This window comes from Balaenoptera ricei, chromosome X (genome assembly GCF_028023285.1).
Source record: "Balaenoptera ricei isolate mBalRic1 chromosome X, mBalRic1.hap2, whole genome shotgun sequence".
NCBI classification, from domain to species: domain Eukaryota; kingdom Metazoa; phylum Chordata; class Mammalia; order Artiodactyla; family Balaenopteridae; genus Balaenoptera; species Balaenoptera ricei.
In genome coordinates this window covers 77,205,415-77,232,716 of record NC_082660.1, presented here as the reverse complement: position 1 = coordinate 77,232,716, position 27,302 = coordinate 77,205,415, and the positions used below count along the sequence as shown (strand labels likewise).

The window sequence follows — 27,302 nt, the reverse complement described above, 5'->3', positions numbered from 1 at the left end:
GATTTTCCCTTTCTCTGCTTAAAATTTCCATGAATACTTTTGTTTTCCACTTTTCCCATTCTCTTAGTATATTAATCATAGTTATTTAAAATTCCTAGTCTGATAATTCTAAAATATCTGCTATATCTAATTCTGGTACTGTCACTTGCTTTTTCTCTTCATACTGTGTTTTTTGCCTTTTACATGCCTTGTAATTTTTTTGTTTAAAGCCAGAAATTGTGTATTGGGTAAAGGGAAGTGACATAAACAGACCTTTATTGGGAAATTTTATGTTTATTGGCAAGGAGTTAGACTGTTTTCTGTTTGCTGTAACTGTCATATTAGCAGCTGTATTTTCCTATCTTCCCTGTTGTCTTTGTTTTTTCCTAGAGGCTTTCTGAGGCTTTCTGTTCTTTCAGTAGTAACCCCCTGTTACTAGGCAGAGCCCTAATGTGTAGAGAGAAGAAACGGTCTATAATCCTATGATTAAGTCTCAGTCTCCTAGTGAGACTGTGTCCTTGGGCTGTGACTTTCACAAGTTCTTTTCTGCCTTTTCGCCCTCTTAGGTGAGACAGGAAGGCTAGAGGGGACTAGAGTTGAGTATTTCTCTTTCCCCACATGAAAAACTAAAGGGGCTGGAGTTTTGTATCTCTATTCCCTCGCATCAATGGCTACAGGGTACTGGAGTTTACTGTATCCCTTCCCCCAAGTCAGGCTGTGGTGAAACCAAATAGTTTAAGCCTCTGGTAAAGTAGTTTCCTTTGAGGATGGACTTCTGTTAAGGAGAACAGAACATTCTGGACATATTTTGAAATGGTTATTTTTTCTCTCCTCTTCTAGAAGCATGAGGACAACTTTATCAAGTCTTCATCCTGAGAACCTCATGGGGCTTTGGAGGTAAAACTCATGAAACTGTAGGGACCCCCTAAGCATGGGCCCCCAGGAGTTTTTATCTCTCAAGCTAGATCTACTCTGAATCTTCAGAAATAACTCAGTTACTCTTTAAATGCGTCTACCAGGCTCTAGCTCTGGCTTCTGCTCCCTATAATCTGTGATTTTCTGTATCTGCCAATCTATCCAGTTTGGGGGATAACTGTACCCTGTGTACTCAGTCTCTGATGGATTTAAAAGAGCTGTTGATTTTCAGACTGTCCACTTTTTTCCTGTTGTGAGGACAAGAATGACAACTTATAAGCTCTTTACATGTCAGACCAGAAACAAGAAGTCTTCTAGGTTCCCCTTCTTTATGACATAAGTCTATCTTAATCAGTTGGTTTTGACTTATAATATTTACAACTTTTCTGGCATTCATTTTATTTGTTTTTGCTTAACATTACATTTTTTATGAGACATTTCACCCTTTAGATTATAATCTCCTTAAAGGATGACACCATAACTTATTTTATATGCTTAATAACTGATGAATTTCATTAAGATTTAGGACATCATGTTAAAATATCTCAGAATTCCTCTGTTGTCTTAATCCTAGTGGGGGAATGAAAGTCTCAGAGAAAGGAATAATGGAATTCTTCTCCCAGATTTCCTGTCTGTAAGAAAGGTAAGATTTTAGCTAAGCAATATATATAAGGCCTGCTTCCTTACAGAAAGATTTCTGAGTCTTTGAAGTTCCTAAAAACATTATCTAAACCTGAATTTGTATAATTCAGCTGTAGCTTGACTACTGAGTAATAAGTACTTACTATATGCAAGTCACTGCTAACAGTTTTTCCTTTATTATTTTTAGCCCTCTCAATAGCCTTAATGCCTAGGTATATTTTTATTCCTATTTTGTAGTTGTGGAAACTGAGACTTGGAAAAGTTATCTGACTTCTCCAGAGCAAGACAGTGATACAGAATTCAAAAGATGTGGAATTCAAACCCAAGTTTATGTGACTATAGCCAGAATTCTTAACTACTCTCTTACATAGCTTCCTATGTACCTCTACTCTGCTATATGGCCACTCAATATATCTGTGTTCTAAAAACCTCACCCTTTCAAATGAATTCCTCTTTATCTACCTTCCTAACTTCAAATTGTTAAACCTTATCAAAGAGAAATAAACCATCCCTGATATTGCAAGTTGTCCAGTGGTTCCTGGGTGGTATTTTTCTTACACACCAAATTTTGGGAGGACAGTATACATACTATTGGCCAGCAGGTGGTTCTGCTGCAGTGGATTGAGGGTATGAGCTCCTCCAAGGCCTGGCTGGCCAGCCAGGGCTGCATGAGCAATTCCATGTTGGGGTCCAGGAGCAGCAAGAGAAGACTGCATCTTATCCTTATCCCAGGAAGAGTCACTTCCACCTGAAAAACATTCATATAAACAGATTGCAAGTTAACAACTTTCCATGAGAAGGATTTTTAAACTCCCTTTTTAGGGTTGTAATTATTAATATTACTATATAGAAAATTATTATTAAACATAAGTGACTCATTTTTATGATGGTTTCAAAAACTTTCAATAGCCTTGGATTTAAGCTGACTCTGGGAAGACTAAACAGCTTTCACTAATAATATAGGCTCACTTGTCTTACAGGTAGTCTAAAAAATCTGGAAGCATAATGAATAACTTTTGAAAGAGTTTATATGTTGAAGGCCTTTAACTGAACATTACTGCCTCTCCTTCCAATCCTCTAACATACGTGTGCTATATCTTAATGAAGAGCAGTTGCTATTCACTCAAAAGAAACACATTCATAAGAGCATGATGACATGCAAAAATATGTGGTAAGATACAAAATGATCAGTTATTTTGTTCTCAGATCCAGCCCTCAAAAAGTTAATCTCTTCATACACAGCAGGCTTTTATACAAAATAAGCTGGATAAAACATAAAACCACAGCTCTCAATTTGAAATTGTGCTTTACTTTGATCATCCATAGTAGAGAGTGAAGTAAAGTATGCATAAATGCAGACTACTATATCATCATAATAATCTACAGTGGCATAGCTATTTCATCTGGCACTTAGCATACTGTGGGGCAGAACCATTGCTTAAAAGCATATAGGAAACAACCACAAAATTATTTGCAGGGCATCCTTTTAAGAAGAATACTTTAAACAGAGGGGTAGGGGTTGAATTACAATCACTGCAGTAGCACACAGTCTGGCTTTAGAAAACAAAATGGTTGTGTGGGCAGCCCCACCTATTCATTTGATGTATTTCCTTAATTCAGAGATCAGTGGTTCTGCTCTTATTCCCATGCTGGAATTGTGACATTAGCATCTCCAACTGGCTGACTCTATCCCATCTGCTTGCCAAAACATTGACCCTGTTTTGTGGAGAGATTTAGGCCTGGGGATCTTGGGCATTCTGTAAAATATGTGCACTTACTGGCTTAAGAAAAAAGTAGAAAGAAATCAAGATGCTCATATTCCTAACATTCAACATTGTAATTTTTTTCACTTCTTTGAGTTTCCTCCTAGGCTTTGTTCATATGGATACTCATTTATACATTATAAACATCTCTGCCATGTTGCTTCAGGTATCAGATTTACAAAGTGTAATGGCTACATAGCAGTCTACTGAGTTAATGTACTATAGTTTATTAAACATTAGATTATAAGTTTGTTTCAAATTTGTCACTATTATAAATTTACTGTAATAACAACATTCATTTGAATATTTCCTTAGACTCAATCAATTCCCTAGAGTATGATTTCTGGGTCAAAGAGGTTGCATGTTTTTATTTATAAAATAGAGTATTTACTTAGTTTATACTTTTGCTTTCAAGTATCACATTTGCAAAATCAGCTTTTAGAGTTGTAGACTTTTTAGGGAAATGTTTTCAAGGCAAAGTGGTGTTCTCCCTGAAGATTTAAAATTTATTTAAGCAAACTGCTAGAATCTCTGGGAGGTTTTTATTTGTTTGTTTGCTTTTGTTTTGTTTTGTTTTTTAACCTTTTAACCCATTCATCTGCTCTTATCCCACTTCTGGGAATCAATCCCCTCTGCTAGACTCTTTCAAGTCATCTTGTGGCCAAAGTCAATTTCTAATCCAAAAGTGGGAGTCTTGGCCAATTTCCAATTAGGCAAATTTCAGACAAGGAAACACTAGATTCTCCATCAGCATATATAAAGTCTGAGGGGTACTTGGCCATGCTTATAAAAACAAAGTTTTCCAATCAAATGGGGAAGAAATAAGTAGCTAATTGTTCAGTTTCTGCTTTAAGCCATTCAGTTAACATGCATGGAAGCTTAAAAGATAGGCAATTTGGTTGAATTTGATAATTGGCTTAATGGACCAGAAATCAGTCCCTTGATCATGTTGAGGTTTGGTGTGTTTACTGAAAACATGCAACACTCTTATGATTACATCAGTTGTTCTCTCTTTTCATCCAGATGTTTGCTGTTGTTAGTCACTGCCTAAGAGCAGGGAGGTATTTTATGGTTGGTGCATTGACATAATTTAGCATTCACAAATTTGAAATTCCAATTAAAATCAATATGACGTTGTTATGCTATAATGAACAAGAATGGCGGAGGGGGATGAGGGGAGTATCTTAATAAATGATGAAAGTAACCACATTGCAACACTGAGAATTCTTTATAGTAACATTGGGCCCATAAACATGATTAATACCAGAAAATGCAAAATTTTGGAAGATCAATTGCTGAGCAACAACGGAAACACTTCATCATTTTAGCACTATGTCCAAGATATGAATTATCTCACCATTACAGAACTGTAATTTGTAAAATGATGAGCAACACATTGACAAAGAAAGATACATTTAGAAGACACTAAATTATACCATTGATATTAACATGGTATTGCACCATCACAGCAGCAACAGCATGCAACAATACTAGGGCTGAGATTATGTCAATATTTATTTTATAAATTGAAAATCCTTTAGTCAATTTTCAATAACAAATGGTACATTAGATATTGTCTAATGTTTTATATATTACATATTCCAAATAACTTGAATATAAATTATTTTTAAACTGCAATAAAGGATTCCAAGTGTTTTTGTGTCTACTTTTATGAGAGCTTTAGATGAACTTTTTCCAACAATTCTCATCTTTTTAACTACTGGGTTAAAAATGATCAAGGAAGCTGGTTACCAGCTGTGCCCATCTTCACCAAGTATAAATACATGAAATTATCCTTCATTCTTAAGGCAACTATATATGAAGTGAGTGACAGAGGAGTATGGGACATCCTTGATATTTGCATAGGAAGCTCTGGACACATTTTTGTCTTTTGACCTAAAATACTTATCATTTTAAAGTCTATACAAATTGACTTATGACTCAGTATGGAGGCTTTGGTAGCCCCAAATTTTACATTTCCCTATGCCCTTGTGCCAATCTGTAATAACATCCACTGCACTTAAAGCTAACAAATTGTTTTTACCAATGTAATCTAGAGTCAACCTTTTTCTACCACTCTGTGAAGGGCACATCCTGAGCCCCGTTATACCATGTGAGGACACAGCAAAAATATGGTTGTCTGTGAACCAGGAAGTGGGTCCTCACCAGATACTAAATCAACCATCATCTTGATCTTGGTCTTCCAGCTTCCAGAACTGTGAGAAATAAATGCCCTGTTGTTTACACCCATCTATGGAATTTCTGTTATAGCAGACCAAATGGACAAAGACACCATGGAGTGGGTAGATTAAACAACAAAAATTAATTTTTTCACAGTTCTGGAGGCTAGAAGTCCAATATCAAGGTGTCAACAGATTTGGTTTCTCCCAAGGCCTCTCTTCTTAGGTTGCAGATAGCTATCTTCTCCTTGTGTCCTTTCATGGTCTTTCTTCTATGTGTGTGCATCTCTGGTGTCTCTTTATGTGTTCAAATTTCATCTTCTTATAGGGATACCAAGCAGATTGAATTAGAGGCCACTCTAAGGGCTTTATTTTAACTTAATCACCCTTTAAAGATGTTATCTCCAAATATGGTCACATTCTGAGGTACTGCAGGCCTTCAACATATGAATTTTTGAGGCACACAATTCAGCCCATAACCCAAGAGTATGTACCCTTTACTGAATCAGATAATACTAGCTTTAAGAGGGAATCCCTCTAGTAAAGAGAAGAAAAACTGGACAGCATTTCAACAAGGCATGTCTAAGAAACCAAAAAGGTAGTAGTTAGGGCAAACAGAGAAGGCTTATCAAAGCCTTCATCTTTACTTCAAGGAGCTTCATATTAAGTATAAACCTAACCCAACACAGTCCTAAGTAGAGAAAGAAAATGTAGAAAACACAGCTAATCCTTAAGAATTGAATCAATGATTTCAGCTTTTCCATTTCATCTACTTATCACTATTTTAGCTCAATGTTTAGAAAAACTAAAACTATGAAATAAGCAGTATAGGGACTGTTATACATTAATACTATAGTTAACTAATTAATATGATCCCAGTCTTTCCAATGAGAAAGCTAGAGAGAAGTACATTTTTATAAGCTTCCACGTAGTAGAAACATATTCTTAATTAGAATCAGCATAAGAATAATTAAGTGACGAACTATGAGGAAATATGAATTTGACAAAGCATTTAACAAACTTTTGTTGTCTTAGTTATAAACTCTTAAGTTGCAATTTATTTTTTCTTTAAAACCCATTGTGAAATGTTAGGGTTCCCAGAGGATTGTTTATTTTTGCTGCTTTTTCTTTGTGGGAGAAGTGGCCAGAAGGAAGAGGCTTCTGAATCATGGGGACTTTGCAATAGACACATAGAATTTCAGAGATGGACAGGACCTTTATATCCATTTACTTAAAAATAATAATTTTGAAAAGAAGCAGGAACATGAGTAGGACCCAAGGCAGTATTTTAATTCACCAAAATTTTGCCTAACTAGTATTCTTCCAACCCCCCATTCTTCTGACACACCTAATAACAGAATGTTTACTGTGGTCAGGTTCATGAAAAGTAATGGAAAAGAGTATATGTTTCAAACAAATTATCATAGGCCTACAAGCCAAAACCCTCAATTTATTTCAAATGGGTATAAAAGAAATCCACCAGTAAGGCTCTAAGTACCAATACCACACATCATTCTTAACCATAACACTCTCATTTTACCAGACTACTGGCCTTCACTTTCTTAATGTGCTTTGCTGTTAAGAACGAGTGGAAAGGAGCTAATAAAACATTGACAGAAATCACAGTGAAGGGTATCAGGATAATTTAGTAATCAGTGATCATCATACTCCCCATAGGGGTGAGTAATCCTCTGTAAATTCAAACTACTACTTCTGTGTGTTTGAGTTTTTAAGACTACTAGGTTTAAGTGAGTCATCTACAAGGATTTCATATTAAAAAAAGGATCTCTTTCTTCTGACTAAAGTTGAGTGTGTCTTTTGAAGTTTAAGAAGAATAATATAGTAGGAGTTGCTAATATAAATTGGAAAGCAAAAATGTAAATGCTACTTATTATGAGAAAATATAAGTTAATTATGAAATCTAAAAGTATGGTCTTGGATATGAAAAAAATATAAATATTTATAATAAGCTATCCTTAATTTCAGCCTTTTGTAGCCAGAACAAAACATATAACTCAGACTATTTGAAATATGGGCCTAAATTGATCATGTTTCCAGTAATCTTATATACATAAGGCACAAAGCAAGCAGCCAAATAAGAAGCAAAGTCTATGTAGCATATGACCTAAGTAAAGCTTGTTTTCTCATTCATAGACTATTTTGTTTATCTAGAGTTCTAGCTGAAGGCACATTGCTTGATGACTCTAAATAGCATGTAGCCTTTAGTACAAAAAAAGTCATAATTAAATCATTAAATTGGGAGTGATCTAAAAAATATGACACTTTCCCTGAGGAGTATGGGGTTTGTACCCAATGTCAGCACCCCAAACACTGAGACCTACACTGAAGACCTGAGCCTCCAAAATGTGTGGCTTTGAAGACCAACAAAGTTTACATGTAGGAACCCAAAGAGCTGTAGGGGACTGAGATTCTACTCTTAAAGTGCTCACTCACAGACTCACTCACCCCGGGACCCAGCACAAAAACAGGAGTTTGCATAGTGCCTAAACTATATGTCAAGGAGATTTATTTGCTAATCTTAAAGCATCTTGTGAAAGGGTATGTGTCTGGTGGGACTCTGTCCAGGGACAGAGGCACTGGAGGGTGGCATTTTTGCCCTCTACTTCTACCTGGCTGGCACTGACACTGGCCAGCACCAATTTGGCACTGTTCCCCTACCATGGTAGCACCAACTGGCATGCACAGTCACAGCACTCTTCCACTGTCCCACTAAAGCCAGTGGGCATGCCCCGCCCCTGTGCTCTCCCACTTGCTAATTTAAAAAGGCGGGAGTACCCTAGCCCTGCACCATCCCACTGCCTTGCTATAGCCAGCAGGTGGGCCCTAACCCTCTGCTCTTCTGCTGCCTCACTAAAGCTGAAGCCAGCAGATATGCCCAAGCCCTGCACTCTCCCCCTGCCTTGGTAAAAACCAGCAGGCATACAGAGTCCACACAGGGGACACTGCTAGCTTGCCTGGCTCTTTTGGCTAGGGAGACTTGTGTTGCTGAGCCACACATGACTAAAACAATTGGAGAGACAGTTCTTGGTGGGCTACAGGACACTTCACAGCAAACTGACACACATCCCCAGTTTTCCTGTGAAAAAGGCCTATTTACTTGTCCTTGAGTTTCAGCCTGAGGGGCAGGTTTCAGGTTTGCCACACTTCTAGAGGCTATGGAGGGGCTCTCAGGAAACACAGGCTAGGGAATGCCATCTTTTCATTTTTCCTTGGCCTCACTACAGCTTGGTAATTCCCAGAAAGGAACTTGTACACTCATCTGCCCCAATTTTTGAAACTATCACCCAGGAGACATCTGCAGATAACCTAGTCAGGGGGCAAGCAGGATTTACAACTCGGTCCCACAAGACTGTATATATTTGATTTTTTAAAAGCTGCAGCCTGAGAATCTGACTTCCACTCAACTTGAAACTAGGTGCTAAGATTACCCCTTTGGAACACTGACAGGTATTGGCACACACTCAATAACCAAGACCTATCAAGGATAAATCAAGCTGCTTAGACATTCACAAAATTTCAGAACACAATCGAGAGCTAGAGCAAGGTTGAACGTTAAGGTTCATATTCTACACAAGGTCAGTCCTTCAAGACTGGGAGAGGTAGCTGTTTCACCTAATACATAGAAACAAGCACAGAGATTCAAGTAAAATGAAGGAACAGAGGAATATGCTACAAATAAAAGAAAAAAGATAAAACATCAGGAAAAAAACTTAATGAAATGGCAATAAATTACCTAATAAATAGTTCAAAGTAATGATCATAAAGATGCTCACCAAACTCAGGAGATGAATGGGTGAACACAGTGAGAGCTTCAACAAAGAGACAGTAAATATAAGAAAGCCCAAAACACAACTCACAGAGCTAAAGAACACAATAAATAAACTGAAAAATACACTAGAGTGGTTCCACAGCAGACTAGATGAAGCAGAAGAAGTAATCATCGATCTGAAACACAGGGCAGTGGAACTCACCCAAACAGAACAGCAAAAAGAAAATTTGACAATTTTAGCTAGACTCACTATTTAATAAAGTGAGAATGAGAACTCAAAATCAGAAATGAAAGAGAATTTCCAACTGACACCAAAGAAGTCTGAAGTATCATAATAGACTACTATGAACAATTATATGCCAACAAATTCGACAAGCTAAATAAATTAATAAATTCCTAGAAACATACAATTGTCTAAAACTGAATCACGAAAAAATAGAAAATCTGAGTAGATGGATTACTAGTAAGGAGGTTGAATCAGTAATCAAAAATCTCTCAACAAAGAGAAGTCCAGGACTACATGAATTCTACTAAATGTTCAGAGATTTAATACCTATCTTTCTCAGACTCTTCTAAAAAACTGAAGAGGAGGAAATGCTTCCAGACTCATTTTACAAGGCTAACATTACCATGGTACCAAAACCAGACAAGGACACCACACACACACACACACACACACACACACACACACACACAAAGCTGCAAGCCAATATCAATGATAAACATAGATGCAAAATTCCTCAAAAAAAATTAACAAACCAAATTCAAGAATACATTAAAAGGATCATACAACACAATCAAGTGGGTTTTATCACACAGATGCAAGGGTGGTTCAATATCCACAAATCAATCAATGTGATGTATCACATTAACAAACTGAAGAATAAAAATCATATGATCCATATATATGTGTTAGCATACGGAATTTGATTTTCTCTTTCTGACTTACTTCACTCTGTATGACAGACTATAGGTCCATCCACCTCACTACAAATAACTCAATTTCATTTCTTTTTATGGCTGAGTAATATTCCATTGTATATATGTGCCACATCTTCTTTATCCATTCATCTGTTGATGGACACTTAGGTTGCTTCCATATCCTGGCTATTGTAAATAGAGCTGCAATGAACATTTTGGTACATATATATGGAATCTAAAAAAAAAAAGAATAAAAGAAAAAAAAAATGGTCATGAAGAACCTAGGGGCAAGATGGGAATAAAGACACAGACCTACTAGAGAATGGACTTGAGGATAATGGGAGGGGGAAGGGTAAGCTGGGACAAAGTGAGAGAGTGGCATGGACATATATACACTACCAAACATAAAATAGATAGCTAGTGGGAAGCAGCCGCATAGCACAGGGAGATCAGCTCTGTGCTTTGTGACCACCTAGAGGGGTGGGATAGGGAGGGTGGGAGGGAGGCAGATGCAAGAGGGAAGAGATATGGGGACATATGTATATGTATAACTGATTCACTTCGTTATAAAGCAGAAACTAACACACCATTGTAAAGCAATTATACTACAATAAAGATGTTTAAAAAAACTACAAAACATTAATGAAAGAAATTAAAGAAGACACAAGTAAATGGAAAGAAATATCATGTTCAAAAAAAATCATATGATCATCTCAATAGATGGAGAAAAAGCATTTGACAAAATTCAACACCCTTTTATGATTAAAAACTTTTAACCAAGTGGGTATAGAGGGAATGTACTTCAACATAATAAAGGCCATATATGTCAAGCCCACAGCTAACATCACACTCAATATTGAAAAGCTGAGAGCTTTCCCTCAAAAATCTCAAGATACTTTTATTCGGCATAGTAGTAGAAGTCTTAGCCAGAGCAATTAGGCAAGTAAAAGCAATAAAAGACATCCAAATTAGAAAGGACAAAGTGAAACTATCAATGTGTGCAGATGACATGATTTTATATATAGAAAATCCTAAAGACTCTATAGAAAAACTGTTGGAATTAATAAAAGAATCCAGTAAAGTTGCAGGATACAAAATCAATATACAAAAATTGATTAATTTTTCATTTCTATACACTAACAATTAACTATGAGAAAGAGAAAATAAGAAAACAATTCCATTTACAAGTGCATGAAAAAGAATAATACAGCTAGAAGTAAATTTGACCAAGGAAGTGGAAGACCTATATACTGAAAACTATAATACCCTGATGAAAGAAATTGAAGAAGACACAAATAAATGGAAAGATATTCTGTGCTCATGGATTGGAAGAATTCATACTGTTAAAATATCAATATTACTCAAGCAATCTACAGATGCAATGCATTCCCTCTCAAAATCAATGACTTTTTTCACAGAAATAGAACAAAAAGATCCTAAAATTTCTATGGATACAAAAAAGACCCTGAAGAGCTGAAGCAATCTTGAGAAAGAAGAACAAAGTTGGGGGCATCATGCTCCCTGATTTCAAACTATATTACAAAGCTACAATAATCAAAAAATATGGTATTGACATAAAAGCAGACACATAGATGAATGGAACAGAATCAAGAGTGTAGAAATAATCCCATGCATATGGTCAATTAATGTATGACAAAGGAGGCATGAATACACAATGGGGAAAGGACAGTCTCTTCAAAAAATAGTGCTGGGAAAACTGGACAGCCATATTCAAAAGAATAAAACTAGACTACTATCTTACAGTTTACACACAAATTAACTCAAGATGGATTAAAGACATGAATGTGAGACCTGAAACCATAAAACTTCTAGGAGGAAACATAGGCAGTAACACTTTGACATTTGTCTTGGAAATGATTATTTGGATCTGACCCCAAAAGCAAAGGCAACAAAAGCAAAAATAAACAAGTGGAACTTTATCAAACTAAAAAGCTTCTGAACAGCAAGCAAAACATCAAAAAATGAAAAAGCAACCTACTGAATGGAAAAAAAATTGCAAATCATATATAAGTGTTTAATATCCAAAAATACAAAGAACTCATAAAACTCAACCTCAAAGAAACAAAAAACTGGATTAAGAAATGGCCAGAGGACATGAATAGACATTTTTCCAAAGAAGATATACAGATGACCAATAGGCACATGAAAAGATGCTCAACTTCACTATTTATCAGGGAAATGCAAATCACAACCACAATGTGATATCACATCAAACCTGTCAGAAAAGTTGTTCTTAAAAAGACATCAAATAACAAGTGTTGGCAAGGATGTGGAGAAAGGGCAACTGTCATGTACTGTTGGTAGGAATGTAAATTGGTGCAGCCAGTATGGATAACAGTATGGAGGTTCCTCAAAAAATTAAAAATAGAACTACCATATGATTCAGTAATTCCTCTTCTGGGTATTTATCTGAAGAAAACAAAAACGCTAATTTGTAAAGATATATGTGTCTCTTTGTTCATTGCAGCGTTATTTACAATAGCCAAGATATGGAAACAATCTTAGTGTCCATTGATAGATAAATGGACAAAGAAGATTGGTATACATATACAATGGAACATTAGCCAGAAAAAAGAATGAAGTCTTGCCATCTGCGACAACATGGATGGATCTAGAGGGTATTATGTCATACAGAAAGAGATAAATACCATATAATTTCACTTATATATGGAATCTAAAAGGCAACAACAACAACAAAAAACGAACAACAAAATAAAACAAAGCAAAAGTCATATATACAGATAACAGATTGGTGGTTGCCAGACAGGATGGGGGTTGTGGGGGGCAGGCAAGATGGACAAAGGGGTTCAAGATGTACAAACTTCCAGTTATAAAATAAATTAGTCATGAGGATGTAATATACAGCATGGTGACTACAGTTAGTAATATTTTATTGCATATTTGAAAGTTGATAAGAGAGTAAAAGTTCTCATCACAAAGAAATAAATTTTTTAACTTTGAATGGTGATGGATGGTAACTAGACTTATTGTGGTGATCATTTAGCAGTGTATACAAATATCAAATCATTATGCTGTACACCTGAAACTAATATAATGTTACACATCAATTATTCCTCAATTTTAAAAAAGTAGCAATATATGAATGGAAAGCTAGGAGTATGTGTGCAGATCTGCTAAAATCTACATACTTTGTTATTATGCTTTTATTTGGTTTTCTTATATGCATTCACAAAAGTGAACATTTAGCAACTTTCTAGATTGGTCCAGATTGGTAATGTAAAATATGCACTGTCTCTGGAGTTCCAACTGATATTTATAGAAAATAGATAACAAGTATCCATTCAAAAATGTTGAAGAGGTCTCTAAACAAGCTTGTCTTCTATTTGATTTGAAATGTTGCCTATAGGAACAACCACATCCTAAGTTTCCTCAGAGGTAAAAATGGCAGTTTGTTGATGGATCTCTAGGGCTACACTCTCCAATATAGTAGCCAGTCTTCACATGTGGCTTTTTTTTTTAAACATCTTTATTGGAGTATAATTGCTTTACAATGGTGTGTTAGCTTCTGCTTTATAACAAAGTTATACATATACATATGTTCCCATATCTCTTTCTTCTTGTGTCTCCCTCCCTCCCACCCTCCCTATCTCACCCCTCTAGGTGGTCATAAAGCACCGAGCTGATCTCCCTGTGCTATGCGGCTGCTTCCCACTAGCTATCGATTTTATATTTGGTAGTGAATATATGTCCATGCCACTCTCTCACCCTGTCACATCTTACCCCTCCCCCTCCCCATATCCTCAAGTCCATTCTCTAGTAGGTCTGTGTCTTTATTCCCGTCTTGCCACTAGGTTCTTCATGACCTTTTTTTTTTTCCTTAGTTCCATATATATGTGTTAGCATACTGTATTTGTTTTTCTCTTTCTGACTTACTTCACTCTGTATGACAGACTCTAACTCCATCCACTTCACTACAAATACCTCCATTTCATTTCTTTTTATGGCTGAGTAATATTCCATTGTATGTATGTGCCACATCCTCTTTATCCATTCATCCGATGATGGACACTTAGGTTGTTTCCATGTCCTGGCTATTGTAAATAGAGCTGCAATGAACATTTTGGTACATGACTCTTTTTGAATTATGGTTTTCTCAGTGTATGGTCACCTTATCTTTGATAAAGGAGGCAAGCATATACAGTGGAGAAAAGACAGCCTCTTCAATAAGTGGTGCTGGGAAAACTGGACAGGTACATGTAAAAGTATGAAATTAGAACACTCCCTGACACCATATACAAAAATAAACTCAAAATGGATTAAAGACCTAAGTGTAAGGCCAGACACTATCAAACTCTTAGAGGAAAACATAGGCAGAACACTCTATGACATAAATCACAGCAAGATCCTTTTTGACCCACCTCCTAGAGAAATGGATATAAAAACACAAATAAACAATGGGACCTAATGAAACTTAAAAACTTTTGCGCAGCAAAGGAAACCGTAAACAAGACCAAAAGACAACCCTCAGAATGGGAGAAAATATTTGCAAATGAAGCAACTGACAAAGGATTAATCTCCAAGATTTACAAGCAGCACATGCAGCTCAATAACAAAAAAACAAACAACCCAATCCAAAAATGGGCAGAAGACCTAAATAGACATTTCTCCATGTGGCTATTTAAATTTTAATTTTAATATGGTAAAATGGAATAAAATTAAAAATTCAGCTCCTCAGTTGCACTAGTCACATTTCAAGTGTTCAAAAGCTACATATGGCTAGAGACTACCATATTGGGAGGTACAGATATTGATAAGTTCCTTCACTGTAAAAAGTTATATTAGATAGTGCTATTCTAGAGTATAAGGAGTCAGCAGTTTGTTTGTGTAAAACAACTTAATACACAGAGGTATCTACAGCATCTTCAGTATCCAATTTATCCAATATTCATATCCAATACTAAATTGACCCTTATTCAATGAAAAAGATCTTGTCCCTTTACTCTCTATATCTGGTAGTTGCATAATTTAATTGTTTTAACTGGAACGTTTTGAGTTCCCAATATGTGTCAGGTGCCATTCTCAGGCACTGAGAAAACAGAGATAACAGAGCCCTTGTCCTCAAAGATCTCTATCTAATAAGTATCATTGACATCTCTCTATCTCTTCACTCCCTGCTAAAGTGACCGAGTCTCTGGAATTGACCTTGCATTTGTTCCATTTCCATTCCCACTGCCACCACCTTCATTTGGACACTTGCTACTCTATCACTTATCTCAAGAGTCTCTTAACTGACTTTCCTACCTGAAGATCCTTTTGGATCTTCTTCTCCAAGTGACCCTTGTCACTGTTGCCAAAATAAGCTATCAAAAACCAAAATAAAGAAGGTGGAGTTTCAGGAAGGATAATTAGAAAAGTAGGGGGAAAACAGCAGAGCAGTATCCAGAAAGCAAGAAAGGAATACCTTGGTCCCATGACCACCAAGTTTACATACAATGAACACTAGTACAGAAGAGTGAGTATGGACAGGCATGCTCTATAGCTGTTGTATCAATGTATCAGCATCACTCTAATTAGGAAAATAAAACAACTTTATTGTTTTAAAAAAATGTTTAAAAAAAATTAAAAATGAAAATTTTTATCATTATCATCATCACCACCCTAAAGGATATGAAGACAAGCCCAAAAGTTTATATCTGGAATTAATGGAAAATTATTGCTTAAAAGTATATTTAATAATTAAAAATTAAGTAGTCATTTCAGGCTTACCCAAATAAATTGCACCTGACTCATACATCATTCTAAGAATTAGGCTGACATGTTTCACTAAGTAAATGTAAAACTCAAGCAAAGTCCCAGTACATTTGTTTCTAAATTACAATGCTACAAGATGTACATATTCCCTGTGTGCCACTTTAGAGCACAGTAGCTAAAACCTGAACATCACATTATTGAGTTTCAAAGATTAATTCAGATATATAGGGAATTAAGTCGCATGTAATGAAAGCACAGTGCTCTCCTGTATGACCTGCTGAGTGTGATGACAGGGTCACAGAAACTCTTGCAAACTGTTAGTCTGTATAACTTGGAAAAGACTCTGGTTAAAAGGAATTTTGCTGAAGACAGGAAGAAAATGGGGTTTTGTCTGCTATTATTTTGTAATTCCAAATGATAAACTTATCTATTATTGATACTCTCCTGTGAACCCCACAGATTTTTAAGTTGTCCTTGTATTTATCTGGTATAACTTTGTGTTTCTTGGAGCCAAATTTAAAAATCCTTCAATTTCATATAAACTGTGTGCTGTGGCTAGTACAGAACGTTTTTGTACGTGACGTGACAGTATTTTTGAAATTTGGATTCATTTCTTGCTACTGTAAGTAGTAAAAGTTGAAAGATTCTCAAAAACATACAATTTCAAGCCATTGACAGTACATTCTTATCTGAATTTGAGTTTTCTCTGTCACCCTTAACAGCATGAGGTCTGTCTAAATGACAGCCATATTATCGTCACTTTGCAATAAATAATCATATAATACCAATATCTATCTTTTCCCTTTTTCTGTCATATTTCTGAAATACTGAATATCTACTGCTGAGAAAAATGATAAGAATTTATTATAAAGATATGAGTCCTAGAATTCATAAATTGTGACATATTCTTTTGTGAAATATATTTTAAACTGGAGGTCCCTAAAGTGAGGTATGCATACCCTAGGAAATACAAAAGATGAAGATAAAGCAAGATGTTCAATTTTTATTTTCTATTTTAACTGAAAAGGAAGTACAACATTATGTTTTGCTAATATTTAAGATATGGATCATCACTGATGCCCTCACCAGTCAAGTGCTAGAGGTATCTCAAAGGAAAAGTGGGATTTTGAAGCAGAGCAAGTGGTTGACGATTGGCAACTCCAGTGTTACACTTACTCTTATCTCATTGTGATGTGATCTACGTATGCCTAATTGAGTGGATTAATGGGCTACCTTATTTATTTTTAACTAAACTATGTCTTACTTAATGGACAACACAAGCACAGATTGAAGATAATGGAAGCACAGGAGAAGAACAATAAAATAGCAGAGCTGATTCTTTTCCTTTTGGTAGGAACTTTTTGTCACCTTCATTAAGAGGTAAAATATTGTCAGGATTCATCAGATAGGACATATTAGTTGTATTGTTCTTATTGCTATTAATAATATATTTTAAAGTTTTTATATCATTGATAAATAAAATGCTTTAGTTGAAATCTTGTTTTTTAATCTTAGTCTAAACATTTAATTTCTACCTTGTGTACATATGTTAGTACATGTATAAAGCTTATAATTCAACTTATGCATACTAAAAGAGCACGCTCATTATTTATCTGATAGGGTACATGAGCAAAAGTTTTCAGAAAACTGCCTTAATTTGAAAAAAATTAAAAAGGAAGCACAAACTTAAATTTCTTTTCACAATCTATCAGAAATCCTCTCAAAATATGTATTCACAATGTTCAATTTTTACAACCCTCATTTTTCATTTTCTTACACACTAGAGCTATGATCTACAAACCTGCTATTTACACTGCCATTTACTGCTTCTATTACACTGTTAACGTAACCAAATAAACCATACTTTTAAAGCTAAGGAGTTAGACCTAAAAAAGCAAAAGACAAGACTGGCCACATGGAATGAGGCAGATGAATTCACCTTTTCTGGGTTTTAGCCCCCATCAAATATGATATACATAATTATCATATGTATACATATGAGTAAAATGTATAATACATGTATATTAATATTATCCCTACAAGTAATTCTACTTTCCTGTAGAGTAATCCTTACGAGTAACAAAAATTATTTGGGGGAACCATAAAGTAGTCTCTAGATAATAGAATTAATTTTGCCCAGGAAACTGAAGTGAAGCTGTTATGATCTTTTGGAGCAGATGAGGAGAGTTAATTATTACTCATACAATAATTTTGCTTATGGGGATTTTTATGCCTTGGAGTGGTGAGGTTAGAGTGATCTTACTTGACTGGCAGTTGCCAACTGGTAAAGGTCTAAGAAAAATAGTGGCAGATACAGACAGATGCAAAAAAGAGAAGGAAGGACTATATCCTCCCCAAACTAGAATAGCATAGTAGAAAGAGCATCAGATAGACCTAGGGTTGAATCTAGCCTCCTCCAATTAATAGCTATGGTTTTTGATATCTAATATAGAGACATTATTATCTACCCACTTTATGGTTGTTGTAAGGATTAAATGAGATAGAACATGTATAACAGCACACTATCTGGACATAATAAGCATGAAATAAGTGTAAGCAATTATCATTTAAATTATTTTAGAATATAAAAGACAAAGTAAAATGTTTTAGTTATTAATATCATTAAGTTGTCTATAGGGTAAATATATTTTTAACAATACTACCAATATAAGGAAGAGCACCAGGAACCCCAAAGATTAAATGAATAATCCGCAAAGGTAAAATTTCATTATTTTTGTGGGTAGTGCATTTATTTGCATGGCCATATGCATTTTAACATATTGTCCTTAAAATGATCTATATAATCAGGTATGTTAAAGCACTGAAAATCAAAAACTCCAGATATGACTTACTGGGCTACTTCCAACAACATATCAAGTAGTTCAGCAGATGTAATTACCACCAAGCCTTGCCAAGGATTTGAAATGTGCCCATTAATTCAGCAATTCCCAATCTGTCCATCAGTCAGTCATACTTAAAAAATATGCCTTTCACAAGGTAGGTAAAGGAATCTATTGATAATTATGCAATAAAATACCTTTGAATATTTAAATGTATACTCCAAACTTTTTCTTAAAAAACGTCCTATTAGCAAAATCAGACTTTTTCTCAGAAGCAGATACAAAAAGAGATACTGAAAATAGTGGGCATTTCAGAAAGTTATTCACAAAACAACTTAGCATGTTGAGGTTGAATGAGATCTAAACAAGTACGTATATTCTGGTCTTGGGAAAGCAGAAGGAGATTGTTTGTTTTTTCTCTTTCTGTACAGAGGAGACTGAGTTTGGATGGCAGACAGTGGGTATTAATCCTAGGATTTCCTGAAAGAAGAACCATAAGAAAGAGCAACATATTTAAAAAGATGAAATAAACACTAAAATGAGAAGAATGTTGGTAGAAAAAAATGGATTATAACCTTTTAAAATTGTTTTAATGTCACTCTAAAATGAATGCAAAATATAATAAAATATAACAAAGTAAGCAGGCAAACAATGTAAAAGTACAAGATCCATGGGAAAGGAGAATTTCACCAGGAAAAAAAAAAATCATCATTTTACATAAAGACAAAATCTACACTAGAGAAACAAGATAACAGATATAGGGCTTTTAGCTAAAGACCAAAGTTCACAGAAAGCTATAAAACTTGGCAAAATAGAATAAATTGAAATACAAGCCAGAGCCTAGGATAACAATACAAAGGGGAAAACATATATTTTTTTAAGTAGAGGCATTAGAGTGAATATAAAAAGATCTATTTTAGATGGAAAAAAAGATGATAGAAGAACACAGCTTTTTAAAAGGGAAAAGGAAAAGAAAGGAGAAGGAAATGGAGTAGGAGAAGGGAAATGAATAATTACAGAATCAAAGTAATCATAACAATACATAACAATTATGGATTTGATAAGAAATATTTACTAGGTCTGGGTTCTTAATGCCTACGGATATATGTAATGAATCTTTCACATTTATTATGAGGGGACTTGTGAGTTACTGCTGATGGTATCAAAAAAAGTTCATAAATGAACTTTATAACTATGTTTGAAATTAAAACTACAATTAATAGTTATGAGCCACTACTTAGAAAAACATAGCAATACATATCTCATATCTGTGGGAATCACATTTATTGAACACTTACTATGTGCCAGAAAATATTCATCTAGTCCTCAGAACAACCCTATAGAATAGTACTCTGATCAGTCATATTTTATAGAGAACACTTGGGCTCAAAAAGATTTAGTAATTTTCCCAAGCTTACATAGCCAGTAAGGAATTGAACCAAAACAGGCTCCAGAATGCACACACTAAACTACTATCATCAACCGTTGTTTATACAAGTCATATTGATATAAATACTTTTAACTAAAGCTTTGTTTGTGCATATGCACCCTATTTCAACCCCAAGGAGCAAAATGAGGCACTTGGTGAACATAACTGAGAAGGTGGGAGTTTTAAAGACAGCCTAACTCATACTAGAATCTAATTTAAAAATGATATAAATGAACTTATTTACAAAACAGAAACAGACATAGATTTCAAAAACAAACTTATGGTTACCCAAGGGGAAACTTGGGAGGGGGAGGAATAAATTGGGAGCTTGGGATTAACATATACACACTACTATGTATAAAACAGATAACCAACAACGACCTATGATATAGCACTGGGAACTCTACTCAATATTCTGTAATAACCTATAAGGGAAAAGAATCTGAAAAAGAATGAATATATGTATATTTATAACTGAATCATTACGCTGTACACCTGAAACTAACACAAAAATGTAAATCAACTATACTCCAATAAAATTTTTTAAAAATAAAAAGGCTTACTAGACTAGGCCAAATCTGTAGTGAGCAGACCCATGAGTGGTGAAGTGGGAAGGCCTTTAAAGAAAATGTCTTGGGACTTCCCTGGTGGCACAGTGGTTAAGAATCCACCTGCCAATGCAGGGGACAGAGGTTTGATCCCTGGTCCGGGAAGATCCCACATGTTCTGGAGCAACTAAGCCCGTGTGCCACAACTACTGAGCCTGTGCCCTAGAGCCTGCAAGCCACAACTACTGAGCCCACGTGCCATAACTACAGAAGTCTGCATGCCTAGAGCCCATGTTCCACAACAAGAGTAGCCACCACAATGAGAAGCCCGCACACCACAATGAAGAGTAGCCCCCACTCGCCACAACTAGAGAAAGCCCACGTGCAGCAACGAAGACCCAATGCAGCCATAAATAAATAAATTTATAAATTTACTTTAAAAAAAAAAGAAAACCTCTCAATCAAAAGCAGGCAGGAAAGCTTTTGTATTCAGGTCCCTCTTTTAAAAGCAAGTCTTGAAAAACATAAATCATATGGTCTAACTCTGGGTAGTGTTTTCTCTGTCTTTTGAAAATGTGGGTGAGGCTGCAAAACATCAAGAGGAAAAGGGCCAGCTTGATGCATGAAGAGAAAAAAAGAGTGGAAAAATAATGGCATTTCTTTGAAGTCAATCCCTGAAAAGAGGACAAAACATATAAGGCCTAATGCCACAACTGAAAAGAATAACTGAAGTGGAAAAGTCAGCATTACTGCATCCAATATGATTGTTAACACTTGTTTAATTTTTAGAAAAAGCAATGGGTTTAAAGTAATGAAAATATACCTTATTCAAAATACAATAAAAATGCTGTAACTATAGAGAACTTTCTAGATAGTTTTTTTTCTTCATTTTATTTTATATATTTTTATATGGCAGGTTATTATTAGTTATCTATTTTATACAAATTAGTGTATATATGTCAAAACCAATCTCCCAATTCATCCCACCACCACCAACATCACCCCCCCAACTTCCCCACTTGGTGTCCATATGCTTGTTCTCTACATCTGTGTCTCTATTTCTGCCTTGTAAAACGGTTTATCTGTACCATTTTTCTAGATTCCATATATGTGCTTTAATATATGATATTTGTTTTTCTCTTTCTGACTTAACTTCACTCTGTATGACAGTATCTAGACACATCCACGTCTCTACAAATGACCCAATTTTGTTCCTTTTTATGGCTGAGTAATATTCCATTGTATATATGTACCACATCTTCATTATCCATTCATCTGGCGATGGGCATTTAGGTTGCTTCCATGACCTGGCTATTGTAAATAGAGCTGCAATGAACATTGGGGTGCATGTGTCTTTTTGAACTATGCTTTTCTCAGGGTATATGCCCAATAGTGGGATTGCTGGGTCATATGGTAGTTCTATTTTAAGTTTTTTAAGGAACCTCCATACTGTTCTGCATAGTAGCTGTATCAGTTTACATTCCCATCAATAGTGCAAGAGGGTTCCCTTTTCTCCACAACCTCTCCAGCATTGATTGTTTTGTAGATTTTCTGATTATGCCCAAAATAATCACATTCTAACCAGTGTGAGGTGATACCTCATTGTAGTTTTGATTTGCATTTCCCTAATAATTAGTGAGTTTGAGCAGCTTTTCATGTGCCTCTTGGCCATCTGTATGTCTTCTTTGGAGAGATGTCTATTTAGGTCTTCTGTCCATTTTTTAATTGGGTTGTTTGTTTTTTTTTTTTTTAATATTGAGCTGCATGAGGTGTTTATATATTTTGGAGATTAATCCTTTGTCCGTTGACTCATTTCTAAATATTTTCTCCAATTCTGAGAGTTGCTTTTCATCTTGTTTATAGTTTCCTTTGCTGTGAAAAAGCTTTTAAGTTTCATTATGTTCCATTTGTTTATTTTCGTTTTTATTTCCATTACTCTAGGAGGTGGATCAAAAAAGATCTTGCTGTGATTTATGGCAAAGAGTGTTCTTCCTATATTTTCCTCTAAGAGTTTTATAGTGTTCACTCTTTCATTTAGGTCTTTAATCCATTTTGAGTTTATTTTTGTGTATGGTGTTAGGGAGTGTTCTAATTTCATTCTTTTACATATAGCTGTCCAGTTTTCCCAGCACCTCTTATTGAAGAGACTGTCTTTTATCCATTGTATATCTGCACCTCCTTTGTCATAGATTAGTCGACCATAGGTCTGTGGGTTTATCTCTGGGCTTCCTATCCTGTTCCATTGATCTATATTTCTGTTTTTGTGCCAGCACCATATTGTCTTGATTACTGTAGCTTTGTAGTATAGTCTGAAGTCAGGGAGTCTGATTCCTCCAGTTCCGTTTTTTACCGTCAAGATTGCTTTGGCTATTCAGGGTCTTTTGTGTCTCTATACAAATTTAAGATTTTTTGTTCTAGTTCTGTAAAAAGTACCATTAGTAATTTGATAGGAATTGCATTAAATCAGTAGATTTCTTTGGGTTGTCTAGTCATTTTCACAATATTGATTCTTCCAATCCAAGAACATGGTACATCTCTCCATCTGTTGGTGTCATCTTTAATTTCTTTCATCAGTGTCTTATAGTTTTCTGAGTACAGGTGTTTTACCTCCTTAGGAAGGTTTATTCCTAGATATTTTATTCTTTTGTTGGGAGGGTAAATGGGATTGTTTCCTTAATTTCTCTTCCTGATCTTTTGTTGTTAGTGCATAGGAATGCAAGAGATTTCTTTGCATTAATCTTGTATCCTGCAAATTTACCAAATTCATTGATTAGCTCTAGCAGTTTTCTAGTGGCATCTTTAGGATTATCTATGTATAGTACCATGCCACCTGCAAAGAGTGACAGTTTTACTTCTTCTTTTCCAATTTGTATTCCTTTTATTTCTTTTTCTTCTCTGATTGCCTTGGCTAGGACTTCCAAAATTATGTTGAATAATAGCGGTGAGAGTGGACATCCTTGTCTTGTTCCTGATCTTAGAGGAAATGTTTTCAGTTTTTCACCATTGAGAATGATGCTTATTGTGGGTTTGTCATATATGGCCTTCATTATGTTGAGGTAGGTTCCCTCTATGACCACTTTCTGGAAAGTTTTTGTCATAAATTGTTGTTGAATTTTGTCAAAAGCTTTTTCTGCATCTATTGAGATGATCATATGGTTTTTATTATTCAATTTGTTAATATGGTGTATCACATTGATTGTTTTGTGAATATTGAGGAATCCTTGCATCCCTGGGATAAATCGCACTTGATCATGGTGTATGATTTAATGTGCTGTTGGATTCTGTTTGCTAGTATTTTGTTGAGGACTTTTGCATCTGTATTCATTAGTGATATTGGTCTGTAATTTTCTTTTTTTGTAGTATCTCTGTCTGGTTTTGGAATCAGGGTGATGGTGGCCTCGTAGAAGGGAGTGTTCCTTCTTCTGCAATTTTTTGGAAAAGTTTGAGAAGGACGGGTGTTAGCTCTTCTCCAAATGTTTTATAGAAGTCACCTGTGAAGCCACCTGGTCCTGGACGTTTATTTGTTGGAAGACATTTAATCACAGTTTCAATTTCATTACTTGTGATTGGTCTGCTCATATTTTCTATTTCCTCATGGTTCAGTCTTGGAAGGTTATACCTTTCTAAGAATTTGTTCATTTCTTCCAGGTTGTCCATTTTATTGGCATAAAGTTGCTTGTAGTAGTCTCTTAGGATGCTTTGTATTTCTGTGGTGTCAGTTGTAACTTCTCCTTTTTCATTTCTGATTTTATTGATTTGAGTCCTCTCCCTCTTTTTCTTGATGAGTCTGCTAATGGCTTATCAATTTTGTTTATCTTCTCAAAGAACCAGCTTTTAGTTTTATTGATCTTTTCTTTGTTTCTATTTAATTTATTTCTGCTCTGATCTTTATGATTTCTTTCCTTCTACTAACTTTGGGTTTTGTTTGTTCATCTTTCTCTAATTCCTTTAGGTGTAAGGTTAGATTTTTTGAGATTTTTCTTGTTTCTTGAGGTAGGATTGTATTGCTATAAACTTCTCTCTTAGAACTGCTTTTGTTGTATCCCATAGGTTTTGAATCATCGTATTTTCATTTTCATTTTTCTCTAGGTATTTTTTGCTTTCCTCTTTGATTTCTTCAGTGATCTCTTGGTTATTTAGTAATGTACTGTTTAGCCTCCATGTGTTTGTGTATTTTACGTTTTTTCCCTGTAATTTATTTCTAATCTCATAGCGTTGTGTTCAGAAAAGATGCTTGATATGATTTCAATTTTCTTAAATTTACCGAGGCTTGGTTTGTGACACAAGATCTGTTCTTTCCTGGAGAATATTCTATGTGCACTTGAGAAGAAAGTGTAATCTGCTGTTTTTGGATGGAATGTCCTGTAAAAATCACTTAAATCTATCTGGTCTATTGTGTCAATTAAAGCTTGTGTTTCCTTATTTAATTTTGGATGATCTGTCCATTGTTGTAAGTGAGGTGTTAAAGTACCCCACTATTATTGTGTTACTGTCGATTTCCTCTTTTATAGCTGTTAGCATTTGCCTTATGTATTGAGGTGCTCCTATGTTGGGTGCATATATATTTATAATTGTTATATCTTCTTCTTGGATTGATCCCTTGATCATTGTGCAGTGTCCGTCTTTGTCTCTTGTAATGGTCTTTACTTTAAAGTCTATTTTGTCTGATATGAGTATTGCTACTCCAGCTTTCCTTTGATTTCCATTTGCATGGACTATCTTTTTCCATCCCCTCACTTTCAGTCTGTATGTGTCCCTAGGTCTAAAGTGGGTCTCTTGTAGACAGCATATATACAGGTGTTGTTTCTGTATCCATTCAGCCCGTCTGTCTTTTTGTTGGAGCATTTAATCCATCTACATTTAAGGTAATTATCAATATGTATCTTCCTATTACCATTTTCTTAATTGTTTTCGGTTTGTTTTTGTAGGTCCTTTTCTTCTCTTGTGTTTCCCACTTAGAGAAGTTCCTTTAGCATTTGTTGTAGAGCTGGTTTGTGGTGCTGAATTCTCTTCGCTTTTGCTTGTCTGTAAAGCTTTTGATTTCTCCATCGAATTTGAATGAGGTCCTTGCCGGATAGAGTAATCTTGGTTGTAGCTTCTTCCCTTTCATCACTTTAAATATATCATGCCACTCCCTTGTGGCTTGTAGAGTTTCTGCAGAGAAATCAGCTGTTAACTATGGGAGTTCCCCTGTATGTTATTTGTCATTTTCACTTGTTGCTTTTAATAATTTTTCTTTGTCTTTAATTTTTGTCAATTTGATTACTATGTGTCTCGGCGTGTTTCTCCTTGGGTTTATCCTGCCTGGGACTCTCTGCACTTCCTGGACTTGGGTGGCTATTTCCTTTCCCATGTTTGGAAGTTTTTGACTATAATCTCTTCAAATATTTTCTCAGGTCCTTTCTCTCTCTCTTCTCCTTCTGGGACCCCTAAAATGTGAACGTTGGTGCATTTAATGTTGTCCCAGTGGTCTCTTAGGATGTCTTCATTTCTTTTCATTCTTTTTTCTTTATTATGTTCTACAGCAGTGAATTCCACCCTTCTGTCTTCCGGGTTACTTATACTTTCTTCTGCCTCAGTTATTCTGCTTTTGTTTCCTTCTAGTGTATTTTTCATTTCAGTTATTGTATTGTTCATCTCTGTTTGTTTGTTCTTCAATTCTTCTAGGTGTTTGTCCTTTAATTCTTCTAGGTCTTTGTTAAACATTTCTTGCATCTTCTCGATCTTTGCCTCCATTCTTTTTCTGGGGTCCTGGATCAACTTCGCTATCATTATTATGAGTTCTTTTTCTGGAAGGTTGCCTATCTCTACCTCATTTAGTTGTTTTTCTGGGGTTTTATCTTGTTTCTTCATCTGGTACATAGTCCTCTGCCTTTTCATTTTGTCTATCTTTCTGTGAATGTGGTTTTCATTCCACAAGCTTCAGGGTTGTATTTCTTCTTGCTTCTGCTGTCTGCCCTGTGGTGGATGAGGCTATCTAAGAGACTTGTGCAAGCTTCCTGATGGGAGGGACTGGTGGTGGGTAGAGCTGGTTGTTGCTCTGGTGGGCAGAGCTCAGTAAAATTTTAATCTGCTTGTCTGCTGATGGGTGGGGCTGAGTTCACTCCCTGTTGGTTATTTGGCCTGAGGCGACCCAGCACTGGAGGCTACAGGCTCTTTGGTGTGGCTAATGGCAGACGCCGGGAAGGCTCACGTCAGGGAGTTCTTCCCCAATCTTCTGCTGCCAGTGTCTTTGTCCCTGTGGTGAGCCACAACTGCCCCCTGCCTCTGCAGGAGACCCTCCAACACTAGCAGGTAGGTCTGGTTCAGTCTCCTATGGGGTCACTGCTCCTTCCCCTGGGTCCTGATGCACACACTACTTTGTGTGTGCCCTCCAAGAGTGGAGTCTCTGTTTCCCCCAGTCCTGTCGAAGTCTTGCAATCAAATCCCGCTAGCTTTCACGTTTGATCCTCTGGGAATTCCTCCTCCCTTTGCTGGACCCCCAGGTTGGGAAGCCTGACGTGGGGCTCAGAACCTTCACTCCAGTGGGTGGAGTTCTGTGGTATAATTGTTCTCCAGTTTG

The 27,302-nt window shown here is 35.7% G+C and overlaps 1 protein-coding gene across 1 annotated transcript in view; it reads right to left on the bottom strand.

The window, feature by feature from the left end:
• Positions 1-27,302, bottom strand: part of DACH2 (dachshund family transcription factor 2) — a 619,342-nt gene that overhangs the window by 162,138 nt on the left and 429,902 nt on the right. Inside the window, exon 5 of the mRNA XM_059910621.1 lies at positions 2,126-2,284. Within this exon, the coding sequence (XP_059766604.1) occupies positions 2,126-2,284 (159 nt within the window). The remainder of the gene's footprint in view (positions 1-2,125; positions 2,285-27,302) is intronic.